The sequence below is a fragment of the Zingiber officinale genome, chromosome 2B (assembly GCF_018446385.1).
Source record: "Zingiber officinale cultivar Zhangliang chromosome 2B, Zo_v1.1, whole genome shotgun sequence".
Lineage (NCBI taxonomy): Eukaryota > Viridiplantae > Streptophyta > Magnoliopsida > Zingiberales > Zingiberaceae > Zingiber > Zingiber officinale.
In genome coordinates this window covers 24685871-24704883 of record NC_055989.1, presented here as the reverse complement: position 1 = coordinate 24704883, position 19013 = coordinate 24685871, and the positions used below count along the sequence as shown (strand labels likewise).

The 19013-nt window shown below is 35.9% G+C and overlaps 1 protein-coding gene across 1 annotated transcript in view; it reads left to right on the top strand.

Annotated features, from left to right (window-relative positions):
- LOC122045499 (phospholipase D beta 1-like) overlaps positions 1-19013 on the top strand; it is a 49391-nt gene that overhangs the window by 15443 nt on the left and 14935 nt on the right. Inside the window, exon 6 of the mRNA XM_042605742.1 lies at positions 7069-7217. Within this exon, the coding sequence (XP_042461676.1) occupies positions 7069-7217 (149 nt within the window). The remainder of the gene's footprint in view (positions 1-7068; positions 7218-19013) is intronic.

Genomic DNA, 19013 nt, shown 5'->3' with positions numbered 1-19013 from the left:
AAATTGCTTTCTCGATTTGCTCTTTTGTCCGCATCAGAGAGGTATAAGAAATATGCACCAACCTATAATTGAACGTCGAGTATCAGAGCAATCAGTCCAATTAGCATCATTATATGCAATCAAACGAATAGGAGAACCACAAAAAAGAAGAGACCCAGACAAAAGTTTATAAATTAACTAATTTATTGAACAACAAAGGAAATATCAGGCCAAGTGATAGTCAGATAGTTCAAGCTCTCCACTAGTTGTCTATATAAAGAGGGATCAGAGAAAAAATCACCTTCATCATGGCGATATTTAACATTTACTTCTAAAGGGGTATTAACAGGATCACCATCTTGCAGACCAACTAAAGCGACTATCTCTTGGAGGTATTTATATTAGTGTAAGAAAATTCCAACTGAGGTAGAATGCACCTCAAGGCCTAAAAAATAGTATAGATGAACCCAGAAGAGGCTCTTAAAGTTGAGTAATCAAGGCAGAGTCAGTCCTGTAATAACAATATCATCAACATATACAAGAAGCAAGACAATTTCGTTAGTAGGTTTGCAAAGAAACAAAGAGGAATTATATTAACTTTGGACAAAGGAGAAGTTAATAAGTGTAGAGTGGAACTTATCATACCAAGCACATGGAGCCTGCTTCAAACCATAGAGTGAACATTTCATCTTGCAAACATCAGAAAAGAGTGTAGAAAATAACCCAGCGGAGTCATATAAATCTCTTCTTGAAGATCTCCGTGCAAAAAAGCATTTTTTACATCCATTTGTTGTAATAATCAACCCTTGAATCAGCAATAGCTAGAACAAGTCTCATTGTCATCATCTTGGCTACTGGAACAAATGTCTCCTCATAATCTACTCTATACTCCTATCGATTGCCGAGTGCCACCAACCTTTGTTTATATCTGTCACGTGAGTCATCAAACCGCAGCTCAATGGAATATACCCATTAACAACCAATGAGCTTAACACCAGTAAGACAAGGAACAATATCCCAAGTGTGATGCTCCTGAAGAGCTTGAAGTTTTTCTTGTATAGCTTTTACCCAACATGCATGTTTAGTTGTCTGAGAATAAGAGGTAGGTATTTGTTAAAGTGGCAAAGAAACCATATCTATCAAGAGGATAACGAATGCGAGAGGATTTCCAAAGAGCCACCGGCAATTGGATTAGGTCGGAAGGATTTTGTGACGATAGGAGTTGTCATCGTTGATAGACAATTATAGGTTTAAATTGCTCAATTGGTGGAGAGATATCATCAAAGCTAGGAAGAACATTTTTGGAAGGAGAAACATGTTACGGAAAATAGTACTCATGTTCAAAGACAATCACATTTATGGAAATATAGCAACAACATCATACACAAAAACCTCTTTTAAGCATTATTGTAACCTACAAAAGCACATCTTACGGACTGAGTTGTAAGCTTGTGACACTCATGAGAAGGCAAGTGAACAAAGCAAAAACATCCAAATATGTGTAGCATGTGATAATTAGGATGCATGCTGATAGTAAGGAGAATCAAAGTTCAATTGTTGAGAAGGCAATGATTAATCAAATAAACAACAGTAGACAAAACTTCCACCCAAAATTTTGGTGGAACTGAAGATTCCAAGAGTAATGTGCGAAACATATCCAACAAGCGACAGTGTTTACGTTCAACCACCTTATTTTGCTAGGGAGTACAAGGACATGATCGTTGAGATATAATACCTTTCTGATGCAAAAGGGCTTGAAAGTCATGTGATTGATATTCGCCACCATTATCAAACTGTAAAACCTTAATACAAGTGAAGAATTGTGTCTCAATATAAGCTAATTTCTTTTTAAAAATAGTGACCACCCTCGACTACACCATTATCAAACTGTAAATGAATGTCATAAAATATTTATACTGTGCATGGGAAATGATAGGAGCAATGACCCAAACATCACTATCTGTTATCTCAAAGCATGTGTTAGCACGACCATCATAAGTATGAAAAGGTAAAATTTTACTTTTCCCCAGTTTACAAGTAGAGTAAGCAAGAGGCTATCGATGATTAAAAGACTGATGATTGTTACCAAGAAAACCATACTTCATTAAATTAGACAACATCACATTATTTAGATGACCCAATCGTTTATGCCAAACATCAGCATTATTTACAACAATAATAGAAGAGAAGGAAAAATTTCTAGATCAGTAAATTGCAACGGAAATAATTTTCCCACTTTAGGCCCCCTTACGATCACCTTCCTCTACACCTGATCCTGTACAATACAACCACCACGAGAGAAATGTACATCACAGTTGTTATCCACAATTTGACCAATGAAAATTAAACTTGTAGACAACCTATGAGAGACAAATATATGATGAAAAGACGATCCTAGATCACCAATGGTTGTAATTAGAAGATTACTGTCATTAGCAATTTGAATATTTTGTGTACCAATATATTGCCGTAGATTATGCAACAAATCAGGTGACCCAGTCATGCTCTAGAGTCAACAAACCATGGAGAATAAGTAGTCTTACCTTAGCCCTGAAGCGTACGAGTGGAAAAAGATGCGAGAATCATCTGTTGGACCATTTTTGGAGTAAGAATTGACTGATTGGTGCTAGTGACTATAGAAATAAGACCAATAATATTAAGGTAACAGCTTGAAAAGCTTAGGCTACTGATTTTTTGGACATGTAGAACACTCCTTGATAATGTGTCCATGCACTTACAGTAATTGCAGACTTTCTTACCATAATTGCAAGCAATATGCCTAGACTCTTTGCAGCTGTAGCACTGCATTTGACCCTTTCCACGGTTCCTCCCTTGAGCAACATAAGAAACATTGATAATATTTCTCCTATATACACCTATAATAGCTTGTGTAGCCAGTCTGTTCGTCACACAACAATTCCCTAAGATATACATCCAAAGAAGGAACCGAATTTTTATTCAGCAATCCAACCTGAGCAACTTAAAAATCTGGTCTCACTGTCATCAAAAACTGATCACGCCTACTATCTTCATGAACGCTTGAATACTGGCTAAGGCCTCTTTTGGTACCTTTGAATAGATAATACCAAAATATTCGCTCCAAAGATTAAGAAATCTAGAATAATATTGCTCAATAGAGAGATCATCTTGACTGAAGTTACTAATCTCAAGATCTAGTTGAAATTGTCTTGTAGTGTTATCTTGATGGTAGATTCGCTTCAGATAATCCCGCATCTCCTTAGCTGTACCAAAGGGGCTTAAATTGTTCACCATATAAGCTTCAATAGATCTTAAAAGCCAAGAGATAATTCGAGTATCCTTTGTCTCCCATTGGCTAAGTTCCTTAGCATCTTCAGGAGCCATAGAAGACCCATCAATGTGACTCCAAAACTTTCCCTTTTAGAAATATTTTGAATTGAAATTCCCATGTTGCATAATTCTTTCCAGTAAATTTGATAGCCAAGGTCTCTATAGGTATTCTTCCCAAAAAAATTCTCAATAGCCATTTGAAAAAAATCTGAATCAGAACTCTCAATGCAATACTCTCAATCACAAGTTGATTGACTAAAAAAATCCAGAAAGAAGTTGTTGATAAGAAATTAATCAACCTAAAAAAATAACAAGACACACCATAAAACTTTGAAGGATAGAAGCAAAATTGACAAAATCCAAAGATTCATATACGAATTTGAGAGGTAGGCTCTAATACCATGGTCTAAAGTGCCGTGTCGAGACGGGCGAAATGGGCGAAACATCTCGTTCTGCTCGGCAATTGGCACCGACACAACCCAGCACCAGACCCACGATAGGTGCGACGTGTTACGCGACCCTGTGGTCACGGCGGAGGGGTCGCTTGACCCTGCAACAATAGTGGAGGGGTCGCATAACCCTTCCTCTACTGCCACAGAGGCATCGTGCGACCCTGCGGTCGCTGTAGAGGGGTCACATGACCAACGCGGTCGTGCCGAAGGAGTCAGGTAATCCCCGTGGCCATGGCTTGGCGCGCAACCCCGTGATAGCGCCGAAGTCGTGCGGGCTCGCGAGTGGTGTCGGATTTCATTTTTTTTAATTAAACTTAGGTTAATTATTTTAATCAACTCTTAGTTATGATGAAGATAATCTAAAGAGACTTTATTAAATCCTAATAAAATTATCTAATTAATTTCATATTTTATTTATTTTAATTTAAAAATTATAATAAAATTTTTATTTATTTATTTGTCTATTTTCATATATTTTCCTTTTTTAAAGATTATTTTTATATTGTTTATTTTTTAAAAATATTTATGTTAAATATTTTAGTTTTTAATTAATATATTTTTTATTTAAAAAATACCGAAACTATATCGATACGGCATGATACGATCCCGAAACCGTATCGTTCCAGTCCAAGACCGAAACCTCGGCACGGGTCGAAATTTTAAACCTTGTCTAATACCATGACAAAACTCATTGATGGACATAGGGACTTTGGATTTTTGAAAAGTTGACATGTAATGAAAGATAGTATAGTGAAAGTATTTATGGTGTTCATGTCTTATTCTGGCATCCTTACGATAAGTTATGTGTATGTACCAATTGCCTTAAAGTCATAAACTTTGAAAATCTTTTAATGACTTCAAGTTGATATCTTTGAGCACCTATAGACTCTAGAGCACTTCAAAAACCTATATCACTTGGAATGAGTTCTATCAAAGCTCTCTAAGTCCATGAGTTTTGATCGAAACTCATTGATGGACCTGAAAAGGCTTTAAATGATATTTTTTGGGCTCAAAATTGGATTTTTGTGGGTTTTATCCAGTAGCAAATGTAGATCTCTAAATGAACTTCGATTTGGCGCGTAGAATGTCTCACTTTGATAACCGAGTATTATGGCCTTTAGAAGTAGACAATTGACACATACACATAACTTATCGTAGAAATGTCAAAACCAGGCAGTACCTTCACTGCACTACCCTCTTCCATTACAAGTCAACTTTTGAAAAATCCAAATATCCTCCATCAATGGGTTTCAGTTAAAACGGAGCTAGAGAACTTCGATTGGACCCATTCCAACTCCTATAGATTTTTGTAGTGCTTTAGAGTCCAAATATGCCCTTTATTATTTTTAAAAAATTAACATCACAACAGTGTTAGCGTTTAAGTTGTTGTATTAGTTTTAAAACATAAGCACCACAGTGATGCTAGTCTGTTAAGCTGTGGTACTGGTTATTTTTTATTCTTTTATAATTAGATATTAACAAATAAAAATATTTTTATTATTTTATTAATCATTTTTTATATTTATTAATTTTTTATTAAAGTTTTAAAATAAAAAATAAATAAATTTAGTGATTATTTATTAAATTTTAATTTAATTTAATTTAATTTAATAGGAAAGAGAAGAGAGGAAAAATGTTACATACAAAGGAGAGAGAAAAGTGGAGAAAAAGTCAACTTTAGCAGATGGGTAAAACGAAAAAGAGTTATGCCTTTTGGACATTCTAAAATCTCGATGTGCCTTTTGGGCAATCCCAAACCTAGGGTGCACCCTTCGGGAAATTATCGTATTCTTTTAAGAAAGGTGCGATTGAACCTTAGACCCCTACTTTATTACCACACTAAAGTTGATTGGCTAACTAATTCCAAATGCTCAAGCAAGCTATCAAGAGAGACAACAATTTATGGTTGTATAATGGACCACTACACTTGTCCATATGAGACTTGGAGCTTTTTAGATTCAACAAAAAGAAACCAAGAAGTGTCAATAAAATAACAAATTATTTTTAGAACCTTTGGCACTAAATGCTAGGCACTCAATTCGTTATTATTTATTTATTTATTCTTGCCATGGGTTTAGGCGTGTAAATTTATATAATATTAATAAATAAGATTGCTACTCTACTTAATAAGTGTTTATTAATGTTCATTCAATATTAAAAATATATAATACAATAAACAAACTTGATTGCTAGTGAGCTTTGCTTGTGAACATCACGAGTAATACTCATGATATTACATGAACAACGTTGTCTGCAAAATTATCTAAGAATCAATTATGCCCTTATTTGTTTAGTTTTTAGTTCGAACATGTAAAGATTAAACTTGATTGCTAGTGAGCTATGCTTTTCAAGATTCATGAACAATACTCATGAATAGTACATTAACAATGCTGTGTACCAAGTCATCTAAGAATCAATTATGACCATATTTGTTTAGTTTTAGAACATATAAAGATTAAAGTGTAAGTACACATGCATATTTATAGTATTACTTCTCTATTATTTTGATATCATTCAAATTTTAGAGTTTGAAAGTATCTATTTTATATTAAAAATGAATAACAAGATAAATTTTATTTACTAGATCAATCAACTATTTGACTATATTACAAGGACAACTACGAAATTAGTTGAGCTCTATAAAACTTGAACTTGGCTCAAACTTGAAAAGTTTTCTGATAGGCAAGCTTGATAAGATAAACAAACAAGCTTCATCATCAAGCTTGGCTTAGCTGGCTCATTTGCAGCACTTTACAACTCAGAAGGTAGTACAAGGATTTGATTTATCTCTTTAACTATGAGTAGATGACCTTAGAATTTCTCTATATGTTCTAAGGCTCATTTACATATAGAGTTTTCTATTCATTTGTCTTGATTTCTCTATGAACAAATATCATAATTTTGAGATTTGATGTTTTTATTTAATGTCTCCGGCTCTAGTATCCTTAGATACTTGCAACATTACATTTTCCAAACTGATTTAATAACATGATTATACATAAGTTGAGTTTTACCAATCCATTTACAAGACCATTTCATTCTCTTGAATTCGGTATGCCATAGGTATGCCATAGTTTCTATTTAATTTTTGAAAAAAAATAATTTAATTTGTATGCTTTGTCTTGTGCTAAATCTTAGAAGAATTAGTTTTTATCATGACTTGTCTACTTATTCTAATAATAGAAATAGTGCAATAGCATGTTCTTTTTTTTTCTTGTAATGACATTAGTTGATTAGTTGAATATTCTTAAACAGATTGACCCTATTTGCATTATCTTTTTGATTTGTTTGTCTTACAATTTTAAAAATGGTTATTTTCTTCTTGTAGGTGCCAATAATCTTATACCCATTGAAATTGCTTTTAAAATTGCTAGTAAAATAAGAGCAAACGAGAGGTTTACTGCATACATTGTTATTCCCATGTGGCCAGAGGGTAATCCAACTGGTGCTCCTACACAAAGGATTCTATTCTGGCAGGTTATCTCCTTTTATACCAAGTGATAATTACATAGTTTCCTACTCTGTTCTTGGATTATATGAACCTTAACTTTTTTGTTTATAGAGCAAGATTCAATTAATTATTCAAGTGTATTCTGGTATCCACTTGTTTCGCTTGTAGGATATTTGATTGAGGCATACAATCATTTGTGAAATTACTAAGGCCTAAATTATTTTGTATAGTGTGAAGTGGTATAAGAGAAGAAATTTGTTCTTTTGCATACTGGTCCTATTTAGTCTTTATCCATCAACTCCCTCCCTTGTTTAAACCCCATCTTGTCCTTGTCACTCTAATCTCACCAACTTTCCCTTGGTAAGCCAACTATCATGTTTAACTTATTTGTTGTTAGATCCTAACCATCATAGAGTTGTATTGCAATCCTCTTTTGAGAAGAAAAACTGAAGGAACCCATTACGCCAAATTGTCAAAGAGAAAAGATACTGGATTAGAGTTTCATGTAAAATTACACAAATTGATCGAAATCCATAATTTATATGCTCAACTTCAACATAAAATTTGCTCACAGATTGCAACTCCAGTGTTGCACATGTCAAATGATTAATGCCACCAAGCAAAGTGTTAGTCTTCACACACCACCATCTCATTCCTATGAACACTATGAAATTTAATACTTTTCTTTAAAATTGTATAGGATTTGTCAAGGTCATGATTTCCATTTTGATGGCGGCAAACATGCTCACCAAAATGACACTGGTTTTAAAAAAAGTAAAACGAAAGATGTATCATTCATTATCAATTTGTTTTTAAGAAAATTATTAGGTTGCATGCATTACCATAGTCCATCATGTCAAACAAGGATAAATTTTAAATTATTGTAGTAAAAAGTGATTACGCTCACCCTAGGTGCCCCTTAGAGCTCGCCCCCAGTTTATGTGAAGGGAGGTAAATCAATGAGTCAACTTATAGCCGACCACAAAGTGGCTAGGCGGCGGGAAGAGTTTTTTCCCCGAGGGCATGTGTCTGCTAAGAAATGATCCCTGCCCCATTGTAGCAAATCTACCCTCCTCTAGCCAACTAGGCACCCCGTGGGGACGGTAATTTTTAAATTATGTTTCACATAGAAAATGTTTGACAACTAAATTAATTTCCCATTTGCATTTCACCTATAAATTGATTGTTAAATTAGGATTGAATACTCTAACCTAGGTACTTTTCTCTTGTAGATCATTGGTTCATAGTTTGAAGTGCTCACCCGTGCCGTCCAAAATGGGTGGTACTTACCGTTGTGACATGAGACCGTCACCAATACCCTATCAACACCATGACCATGAGACCATTGCAACTTCGCGGAGGGTTTTGTTACCTCGTGATAGCCCTCTATGGGGTCGCTGATAGTGTTGCAACTATGCGAAGACATTCCGTGGGGGCGCGGAGGGTGTCACGGTCCTCTGCGGAAGCGCCAATGAGTGTCACGAGCGGAGGCTGCCATGACCCTCAATGCCCTCAGCGAGGTCAAGGCACTTGTGGCTATTGCTGCAATTTTTTTAAAGGTTATTTTTTTAAATGTATTTTTTTATTATAAAATAAACTATTAATTATTATATAACTGTTAATTATATATAATAGTTATAAATCTAATATATTATTAATAATTGTTATAAAATATTAAGATTTTTTTTTTAAAAAAATAATTTTAAAAGATAACAAAATAATTTAATACTTTAAATATATGTTGAAATTGAATGTGAATTTAAAATAATATATTTTTTAATAATATAATTCTTAAACATTTCAAATAAGTTTTAAAAAATTAAAAATTTGTATATACATTCAAAAAATAATCTAAGACATTCAAATAATTTTATAATTTTCTTTGAGTCTTTCAAATAATTTTATAATTTTATATTTAATTTTAAATTTTAAGAATTACTTACTTTTTAAAATATTTTTTACAAAAATTTAATAGACATTATCTTATGAGAAAATATTGAAATATGAACTCAATACCTCAAAATATAACATCAATAGTGAGCATTTTGATAGTCAAATATTAATAAAATTAATTTTAAATTAATATACACTTATATTTAAAAAAATTACCAAAACTATATTAGCATGGTATAGTACGGTACTGAAACTATATTATTCTGGTCTAGGACAAACTTCAGCATGGAAAATTTTAAACCTTGCATTGGTGAGAAATTTGATATTTGTGATTTTATCTTGTCGATTACCAAATTTTCTTATAATAGCTCTATTAATTTATCTACTAAATATTCATTTTATGCTATCTTTTGATACTCAATGTTGTGTTGGGGTTTCTCTTAATTATTAAGATTAGTTCAACAAGTTGGGTCTGCTTAGTCAACTCTGACAAGTCAATAACTTGAAGTGGTACTTCGGTATGGTGATATGGATAAAATCTTCTTTTGATTCTTGATACACTCCTTCGGCTATCGAAGCACCCCTTTCAGGTGGTAGATGCATCCCTTCTAGTAGCTTTGTCACTATTAATGTCAGTTGTCAAAACATCACTATGGATGTCGACACACCCTTTTGGGTTGGTTTGTCCTTCAGATAAGAGAATTAAGGTTGAGGCAAAGGCAAACCTTCTTTCTTTAAGATGATATTAGCATGTTCAACTGCTTAAGGTTTATTAGTAATTGCCTCTTGGGATATAATGATTTAAGATTCGAAATAAGAGCACTCCAAATTTGGTGTCCCGATAAACTTTTGAAGCCTTAGAACTCTTTAGAGAGGAGAAAGAGAAAACTTTAGAGGAGAACTTACAACTTGAGAATTAAGTGATTTGAGAAGAGAGTCTTGAGGCCTTTATATAGTGATGGAGAGGTAGTGTAAACAAGTATCTGAATATAATGTTTCCATTAATGGGAGATAAGATAAAATCATTCTTCTCTCTTCTTAACCAAGGAGCATTCGTTTGGACATTGTCAGACAATATGATTCCCACATGCCATTTGACATCGTGTGAGTGTCAACTAGTGATTCTTTCATACATAATTAATGCATATCATAGGAATTCCTTGATTTTAATCCTATACAAGGTAACATTCATGCATACTTGAGTTAGCATTTATGTATCCACGTCCTTAAACTATGCTCATGTATGAACTTATGCCCTCATTTGATCAAGCCACACCAAACTGATAATATCACAATTTACTCCATCGCTCTAATAATTTGGATTTTAATTTCTCATTCACCAAGAAATTAGTTTACAATAGTCTACTCATAAAATAGTTGTCCATAACCTCATTTAATCAATTGATTTCAAAAATCAATTTCCAACAATACCTACACATGAAGGAAAAGTATGGATAAGTTTCAAGAAGTCTCAAATAAAAATTACTATTGCATCAGGAGTGATACCTTGTAGTTTTGAATCTTTTATAATGCAATATGATTGGATTTACTTGTTGCCTAGTGAAGTATGTCTTGAATTGTTCAAATGTAAACTCAGACAATCATACCCATACAATAACCCCTAGGCTTCTACTAATTCTTTGAAGTGTATGTTTCTAGCATGGACTCTTGGGAATTCATAAGTGCTTATAATTAGTGGTCGTCACTTAGCACTTATATAGGTGATCTCTTATCTAGAGTATCTTGCAATATTCTATTGTATCCTTTATGATATAATATACTAATCATTTAAACCTTCTTGCTCATCTTTATCCATTTATAGGTCGCACTATCTATCCTCTTAAATGAGTTGAAATAATTACTCCTACATGCCTTGAATCGTGTAGCTTAGTTATCTTTTTTGAATCATGATCTTGGGAACTCTAGTTAGTATGGTTGTGTTACCAATACTTCACATGTTGGGTTTTCAATCCATTCCCCTAATTATACATTATACTTCATGTCTGAGTAGGGCCTTTTTTTAGTTAGTCGATCAGCAGTACAATTTACTCAATGAAAATGCCAACTAAAGATCTACTACTTAAATGCTATTAAGTGTTTTGATGAACATATCAAAACTTATCATTTCATAGTTGTGCCCTTCTCCTAGCTTCTTGTCTACCATAGTATATTATAACCGTTAGCACATATTGATGTATATCTATTGAATATGCAATCAACTCTTGTAGCCCTAATTTAGGCACTTGAAACCTTAGCTAAACACCCCATATTTCCTGGCTTTGTAGGATGGTGTATGACCTTTCTATGACTCATAAGAATTTCATCTATATCTCAAAGGGGTTAGTGGTTTGTCGAGAGGATAACTTCTCTCACAAGTTCAGGGATTATCTCAAACTTATTAACAGAGCATTTATAATCTCCTTGATACGCAGTTCTCAAATTCTGCAATATCGTTGGATTGAGGTCAGTCGAATATAGTTGATTCATGAATGTTGCTCGTTTCAAAGAAACATTCCTCAACTAAAACCTTTCATTCTCTTACTTGATCACTGTAGATGATTTTGCTTTGGTTGATTTTTTCAACCACATTTCTAGTGTTTTAAACACTTCAAGGGCCTTGATCTTGCTTCTCAGCAAGTCTCTATATCTCATACAATTGTAAGGGTTCCTTAAAGATGGCAAGACAATAAGATTGTGATACTTTGGTAAAGTTTCCAAAGTCGCATTTTTAGTTTAGAACTACTCATCCTCATTTGACCTTTTAATAGTGCAAACTAAAGTGTGTTGACCAAGATTGCGTTTGGAGTTTCTTGGTCTAGAGAGCATGCATTCCTTGGTCTTATAATTTCGCTAAGCCAAAGGTACGATCATTTAATTAGAGTGTTGACTAGGATTGTGCTTGTTCTTAAGAGTCACTCATGCATTCCTTAGTCTTTCGATTTCATCTAGCTAAAACTTCAGTCCTCCAATTCGAGTGTTGATCAGGATTGCACTTGTTCTCCAGAAACACTCATGCATCCTTTGTCTTTCAATTTCAGTGAGCCAAAGCTATGGTGTTCCAATCCAAGTGCTGACCTAGATTCCTCTTCTTCTCAAGATACACTCATGCACCCTTTGTCTTCTAATGTCATTGAGCCAAAGCTATAGTAGTCTAATGCGAGTGTTGACTAATGGTGCATTTATTCATTGAGAGACACTCAACTTAGGAAGCATGCATCTTTTAGTCTTCATATTGTGCCTAGCCAAATTAACGACCACCTAATCAGAGTGTTGACTAGAGGTGGATGAAGCTCATATCTCTTGGTCTTCACATCGTGCCAAGCCAAAGTTGTCGTTTCATTAGAGTGCTGACTAGGGTGCCTTTTAATCTTGAAAACCATCCTTAATTGTTCAATCAAATAGGGTCACGTCTAATCGATGAGTATTATTTGTGCTAGGGAAGTATCTCAAAATGTTGACTAGGGCCACGTCCAATCACCATTTATCATGAGACTTGAAAGGATTTTATCACATGCTGAGCTTGTAAACCAAAGTGAGTCCATTGCCTGTTAAGCGTGGAACCAAAGTTAAGGACATGTCCTTTGGTTGCGGTCGAAGAGTCGTAAGTAGGAAACCCTTTTAGTTTCGTCGTAATAGGGGTGAGACTCGCTTCTTGGTTAATTGCAACATGTGTAATACAATCCTAACTCATCAAACATCCATTTTAACCTTCACATAGATCTCATCTTTTGGCTCAAGCTTAGCTTTTGGTTAAGTGGGTAGGAGCTTCTATTGAAGCCTTCTGTTGGGCCACTTTTTTGGTTACTTTATAAGTCGTCATTCTCCACTTATTAGTTGTAGTCTAACGCCACTTAGAAAGCCTTGGCCATTATGATTGCACTATAATCATTGTATAGTTTATTCTCTAGCCCTTTGATGGCATGGTACTTATATAGAAAACTCTATTTTTCCATGTGATTAACTCTTCCTTTACTTGAGGCTTATCTTAAGATGCTAGGGGCATCTTCTAATTATAACCCCGTGAGGTATATTATCTTCTAAATAAACAACATCCTTGGATGCTACTACTTGAAGTCCAGAGACTTTATATGGTTTCTCTCTAGTGGGAGCAAGATTCATAATCGACATTGATGGTTTGAATGCGGAAGCACACGTTAATGCGGAAGCATAGAATCACTAAAGGGAGAGGGGTTGAATAGCGTAGCTGCCATTTTAATGCGAAAGCACAGGATCACAAAAGCGGGAGGAGTTGAATAGCATACCTACCATTAAAAACTTTTCCATCTCTTGCTACTTAGCAAGGCCACACACACATATTAGAAGAATAAATAAAACGTACAAAAAGAAAGGACACGAAATTTTATTTGGTTCACAACTCTTATGTCCAAGGGTTATGCACAGAACGTTGTCCACTATCTTTCTCTTCTTCAATAAAAGGTCAGAGGCAAACCTCTTATACAATATTAGAGTAATAAGAAGTGGCTTTTTGCAATGAAGTCAACAGTTATTAACATATGTATTCAAAGTGTGGTTGTTTATTTTCGAGCTACTAATATCCTTTTATAGCCTCTGCTCGATCTGGTTATAAAGTGCAAACATGGTATATTTGGTTAACCAAAAAAAACCCGATTCGATTGATCAAAAAATGTTGACTCGACTTCCTGCCTCATCTACGAACAAGTCGTCTGTCCTTGCTTCTACTAATGTAGCGACATTTTTGATTGAGAGAACCTTTTCTGATCACCTGATCCCTATCAAATTGGATCTTCAAGTTAGATCATGTTCCACATGGCTTTCTAGTTGCCTGATCTTGATTTCTGATCGTTTGATCCAAAGAGGTCACTTGATCTCACTATTAACCTGTTCAAATAGTAAAAAGGATAAAACACTGTGCATCAGCTGACCAAGACCATGTTTCGGTCGCCTAAACCTCCTGACTCAATTGCACTGCAACTGAGTATGCCTAGGTCTCTACCCTCGTCTCGAGTATAGTTTACTTAACTTAGCCCACTAACTTACCTTGAGCAGACTTTTGCAGGCTTCTTATCCTTCAAATGCACCGAACCCTTTTGGCCTACTCCCCATGTGCCCTTCTCGCTCACTGACATACTCTTCCGCCAAGATTTTCATACCTTGGATGCATCGAGCTCGTCGGCTCCATTGCTTGCGTCTTTTACCTCAAGTCTCGTGGTCACCTATACTCCTTGTCCTTTTCTATCTCTCGGGTGTCCCATACCACTCTTTAACGTACTCCATCGGATATTGAGTCATCAGATTATCCTTGTGTGTTTACCTAAATCCCTATACACTTAGATATACATGTTAAAAACATAGCAAGGCCTAACTTAAATTTACTTCACCAAACATCAAAATTGTGGTACATATTACTCGGGGTCCTAGCAATCTTCCCCTCAACCATTCAGGTTACTAACAAACATAATTGTAAATATTGTCTCTAGATTGTTGTGTTGGAGTTTCTCTCAATTATTGAGTTTGGTCCAACATGTTGGGTCTGGTAAGTGAGTTCATTAACAAGTCAACAACATAACAAGTCAATAGCTCGAACCAGTGGGATTTTGGTATGGTGATGTGGATCATGCCTTCTTAAGATTCTCAACACACCTTTTCTACTATTAGGGTACCTTTTTCGATTGTAGATGCACCCCTTTGGAAGATAGATGGATCCCTTCTGGTAGCATCATCACCAATTTACTAATGTCGGTCACTGACATTAAATGTCAGTTGTCAAGTAATCTCTATGGATGCCAACACATACTTTTGGGTCATTTTATCCCTTTAGATAAGAGAATTAAGGTTGAGATGATGCCAAGCCTTCTTTCCTTAAGATGATATTGCCTAACCTAGTTGCTTACGGTCTATTAACAATTGCCTCAAAAATATAATGGTCTACTATTCAAAATAAGAGCACTCTAAATTTTGGGTTCCTTTCGGAGCAATGAACCTCTTTAGAAAGTAGAGGAAGAGAGAAGAACTCAAGAGAAAAATTTACAACTTAAAAATTTCGTGATTTGATGAAGAGGTAAACAAGTGTGAACGAGTAATATGAATGACATATTTCCATTAATAGGAGAGAAGACAAATCTTTCTTCTTATATGTCTCCTCGATGAAAGGGGACTCAGCTAGACATGTTGAAGAGTATGATTCTCACATGTCATTTAGCACGTGCAAATAAGTGTCGATCAATGCTGCCATTCTTTCGTGCACAATTAATGCACGTCTTAGGAATCTCTTGATTTTAGTCTCTATAAACTAACATCCAAACATACTTGAGTTAGTGTGTTCATGTTTCTATGTCCATGGACCATGCATGTGTATAAACTCATGCCCTTGTCAAAAAGTTTGACCAAACTAGTAATGTCACGATTTCCTCTATCACTTAGATAGTTTTGGGTATTAATTTTTCATTCATATGAGAAATTGATTTACGACGATCTACTCGTAAAATAGTCGTTCGTATTCTTATTCGACTAATTAGTTGCAAAATCTATTTCCAACACTCGACACATCAACCAATGGATATGTTTTCTTTGTTTATGCCTTCTTTCCCATGTGAGCTTGCATACTTATTCAAGAGAAGAATGATTAATTAAGAGAAAGATTGAATTGAGTAATAAAAACTAAAATACATACTAATGCACACCATAATTATGAGCATGGTTTGAAATCTTATTTTGTGCTAGATGAAACAATCAAAATGTATCATTCCATAAATTACCAAAACTCGATACCACTTTATACAAGTTGACACAAATAATGTCTCCTTCCTTCAACTTCCAAGCCATCACCGACACCCTGCATCAAAATATCATCACGATATTCAATTCAAATACCGATTGGTATGGACATTCTGGTATGATTTGAGATTTTGAACCTTTACAAGAGGAGTGTGATATTGAAGATTATGTTTTTATGCACTGATGCCATAAACACTTTTCGAGAAACCCCTTTAGGAAACTTCATGTTGCTTTATCAGTCCCTTTTGTGTGAGAAAAATTGGTCTAATGCTTATTTTATAACTTCTAATTGAATTAACACATTAGTCTTATTTTCATGTAGAAGCTTTGTCACTTATTCTAGGAATAGGGTCTTTGTTAGTTGATTTTCGTATAGATCAGGTTCTTAAATTTCAGTTCTTGTTGATGAGAAGGATTTATTGAATCTTATTTATTATTTTTAGTAAATTATTTTTTTTTATAATTTTTGGGGGTTTTTTTTAAAAAATTTTTAGGTATTTTTAGTAATTTCTATCCTTATGTATTTTTGGATTTTGAATCCATTTAGAAATTTTAAGATTATAAGTTTGTTAATAATGAAGGGGAGTCTTGGCGCAACGGTAGAGTTGTTGCTTTGTGACCAAAAGGTCACGGGTTCGAATCCTAGAAACAGCCTTTTGCAAAAAGCAGGGTAAGACTGCGTACAATGGATCCTTCCCCGAGACCCCGCATAGCGGGAGCTTCGTGCACCGACTGCCCTTATGAGTTTGTTAATAATTTTTTCTTTCTTTTATAATTTATTTCTTTTCTTTGCATCTTAGAAATTGAGGTCTATATGTTATAAATTCTATTCCTTTTTTCAGTTTTAAGATTTAGAGTCTATATAAACATGTGTTTAGCTGTTTGAGGGATTATTCTAGGTTATTAAATAAAATTTTATTTTTTCGAGAAAATCTGGAGGACAACGGTTACTCTTGTCTTCTCCTCAATTCTCCTTTCTCGTCAGCCTGTAGGATAATTACTATCCTGCTCGGAGTCAATTGGTATCAGAGCAGGCAAGTTCTGATTGAGGAAGTTGAGCATCAAATCTAATGGAAGGTCATTGTGGTCATGGTCGTACTAAGCAGGTTTCTGCTAAGGAAGCCTTGCACCGTGGTCCTAGCACCCAAGATGAGATTGAGGATATATAGAGGCAAGTCACAAATTTAACCCAGCGTCTAGCTGCACAATTCCTTGAAGATCATGGGGTACGTGGTCGAGGTTGTGAGAGATAGGTTTCGGTTAAGGAAGCCTTACACTGTGATCGTAGTGCCCGAGATCTTAAAGGTCGTTAGTTCTCTTATCTTACTTCTAGTTCTGCTTTCAAAAATCCACATCACAGTTGTACTTAGTTCTAGGAAAACCATGGTCGAGAGGAACGATATCGAGATATCGGGTTTCCAGTTGATTTTTCAGGGTTTTTTAGTACTCCATAGATGTAGGGATTCATTGATTGGCTTAACAAAGTGGAAAATATTTTTTTTTTATGAGGAAGTTCCTGGTCAGGTGAAAGTAAAATTAGTTGTCTTCAAACTTGGAGGCCTAACATCAACATCGTGGGATCACTTGCGATGCTAATGAGACCAACAAGGCAAAGCCAAGATTAGAGATTTAGAGAAGATGAAAAAAAAAATGAAAAGTCACTTTCTTCCTTTTGGATACACTTAAATTTCATTTCAGGGATGATTAGGTTTCACTATGGAGGACGATAGTTTCGATGTTCGAGATGATTTGGATGGATTCGAAGATGATTTGGAGGAGTAATTAACCTAGAAAAGTGCCAAGATGAGGAAGAGTTTGATGAAGAGGACCGGGATGAAGAAGATGGATTTTCGTTGGTTGGAGGTGGAATATGGTAGAATTCGAAAAATCTCGATCAAGATCTCCGCATCCTAGACTCTTCTAACTTCTCTTGGACTTTTTGTTGGTAGCAATGGCGAAGTCTTGTTCTCCACACCGCCGCCTCGCTCGCTCCTACCACCTCCTCTGCTAGTTTTCTCCGGCACGAAGGAGGACCTTGGCTCATTGAAGATGCTGAGTGCAGTGTCAAGAGGCTGAAGAGCCCCTAGGCCTTCTCTGCTCCATCCCTCTTCAAACCTCAAACAGACTCCGCCTCCTTCCTCCTCTCCGATTGGTTCCATGTGTCTGTCAGTACCGGCGCCATCTCTCTCTCCTCCGCAGAGCATCCCAAGTTCAGCGCCTTCCTCAGCAATGTGGGTCTTTCCCTAGTTTCTTGTTGTGACCTTGTCGGCCAATGCTTAGAGGCACTCTATGAGGATGCCCATGCGGACACCGATGCGCGCATCCACGATGCTCTCTTCTTCCGGTTGTCCAACTATGGGTTGAAGAAACCCAGGGACTCATCCTCATATATTGTTAACATAAAGGTGAACCTCCCCAACGGGACCATTGTCTTCCATTAGTCCTTGCTCACTCACGGCCTAGCCGCATCCAAGTTGGCAGAGGTGGTGCTGCTAACACCGTAACAGACTTTGCCAGCGAGGATAACACTCAGAGGTGCTAGGATCATCATAGACAAGTTCAAGTCCAAGGCGCTTTTGGAATTGGAGAACTAGTATCCATGGATGGTGAATCTCTCATGCTAGCTACAAGGCCTCCGTGGTCTCATCATGGACATCGCCCGTGAGATTTTCCTTGTTTGGCAGTCAAATGCCATAAGCTCACGAGCTTCTTCAACAAGCACCCGCAAGTGAGGAACATCTTCCACAAGTACCAGCTCCAGGAGCTGGACAGCGCGTGCCTCCTCCACGTGTTATTGTCCTATGACACAGCCGAAGGTGGTGCGCCGACGCTGTAAGTCTTCCCATGGTCGAGGACATCTTGGCCTCTGCTCATGCTATGCAATCCGTTGTGTTCAATGAATCTAGTAAATCAATTTGCTGTGATGATGTGCGGAACATGATGGACATGGTCTTGGAAACAGAGGTAAAGCGGCTGTTAGTGGGGCAATCCCTGTCCCTATGGTAGGAGCTGTGGTCCAAGGTCAGTGACTGGACCTCCAAGTATATCAAGCTCGCTCCTTTAGAGAAGGTGATCGACAAGAGGTTCAAGAAGCACTACCACCTGGCTTGTTCGATGGCGTTCGTCTTAGATCCATTGTAGTTGGTGAAGGACGTCAGTGGCAAATACCTTCC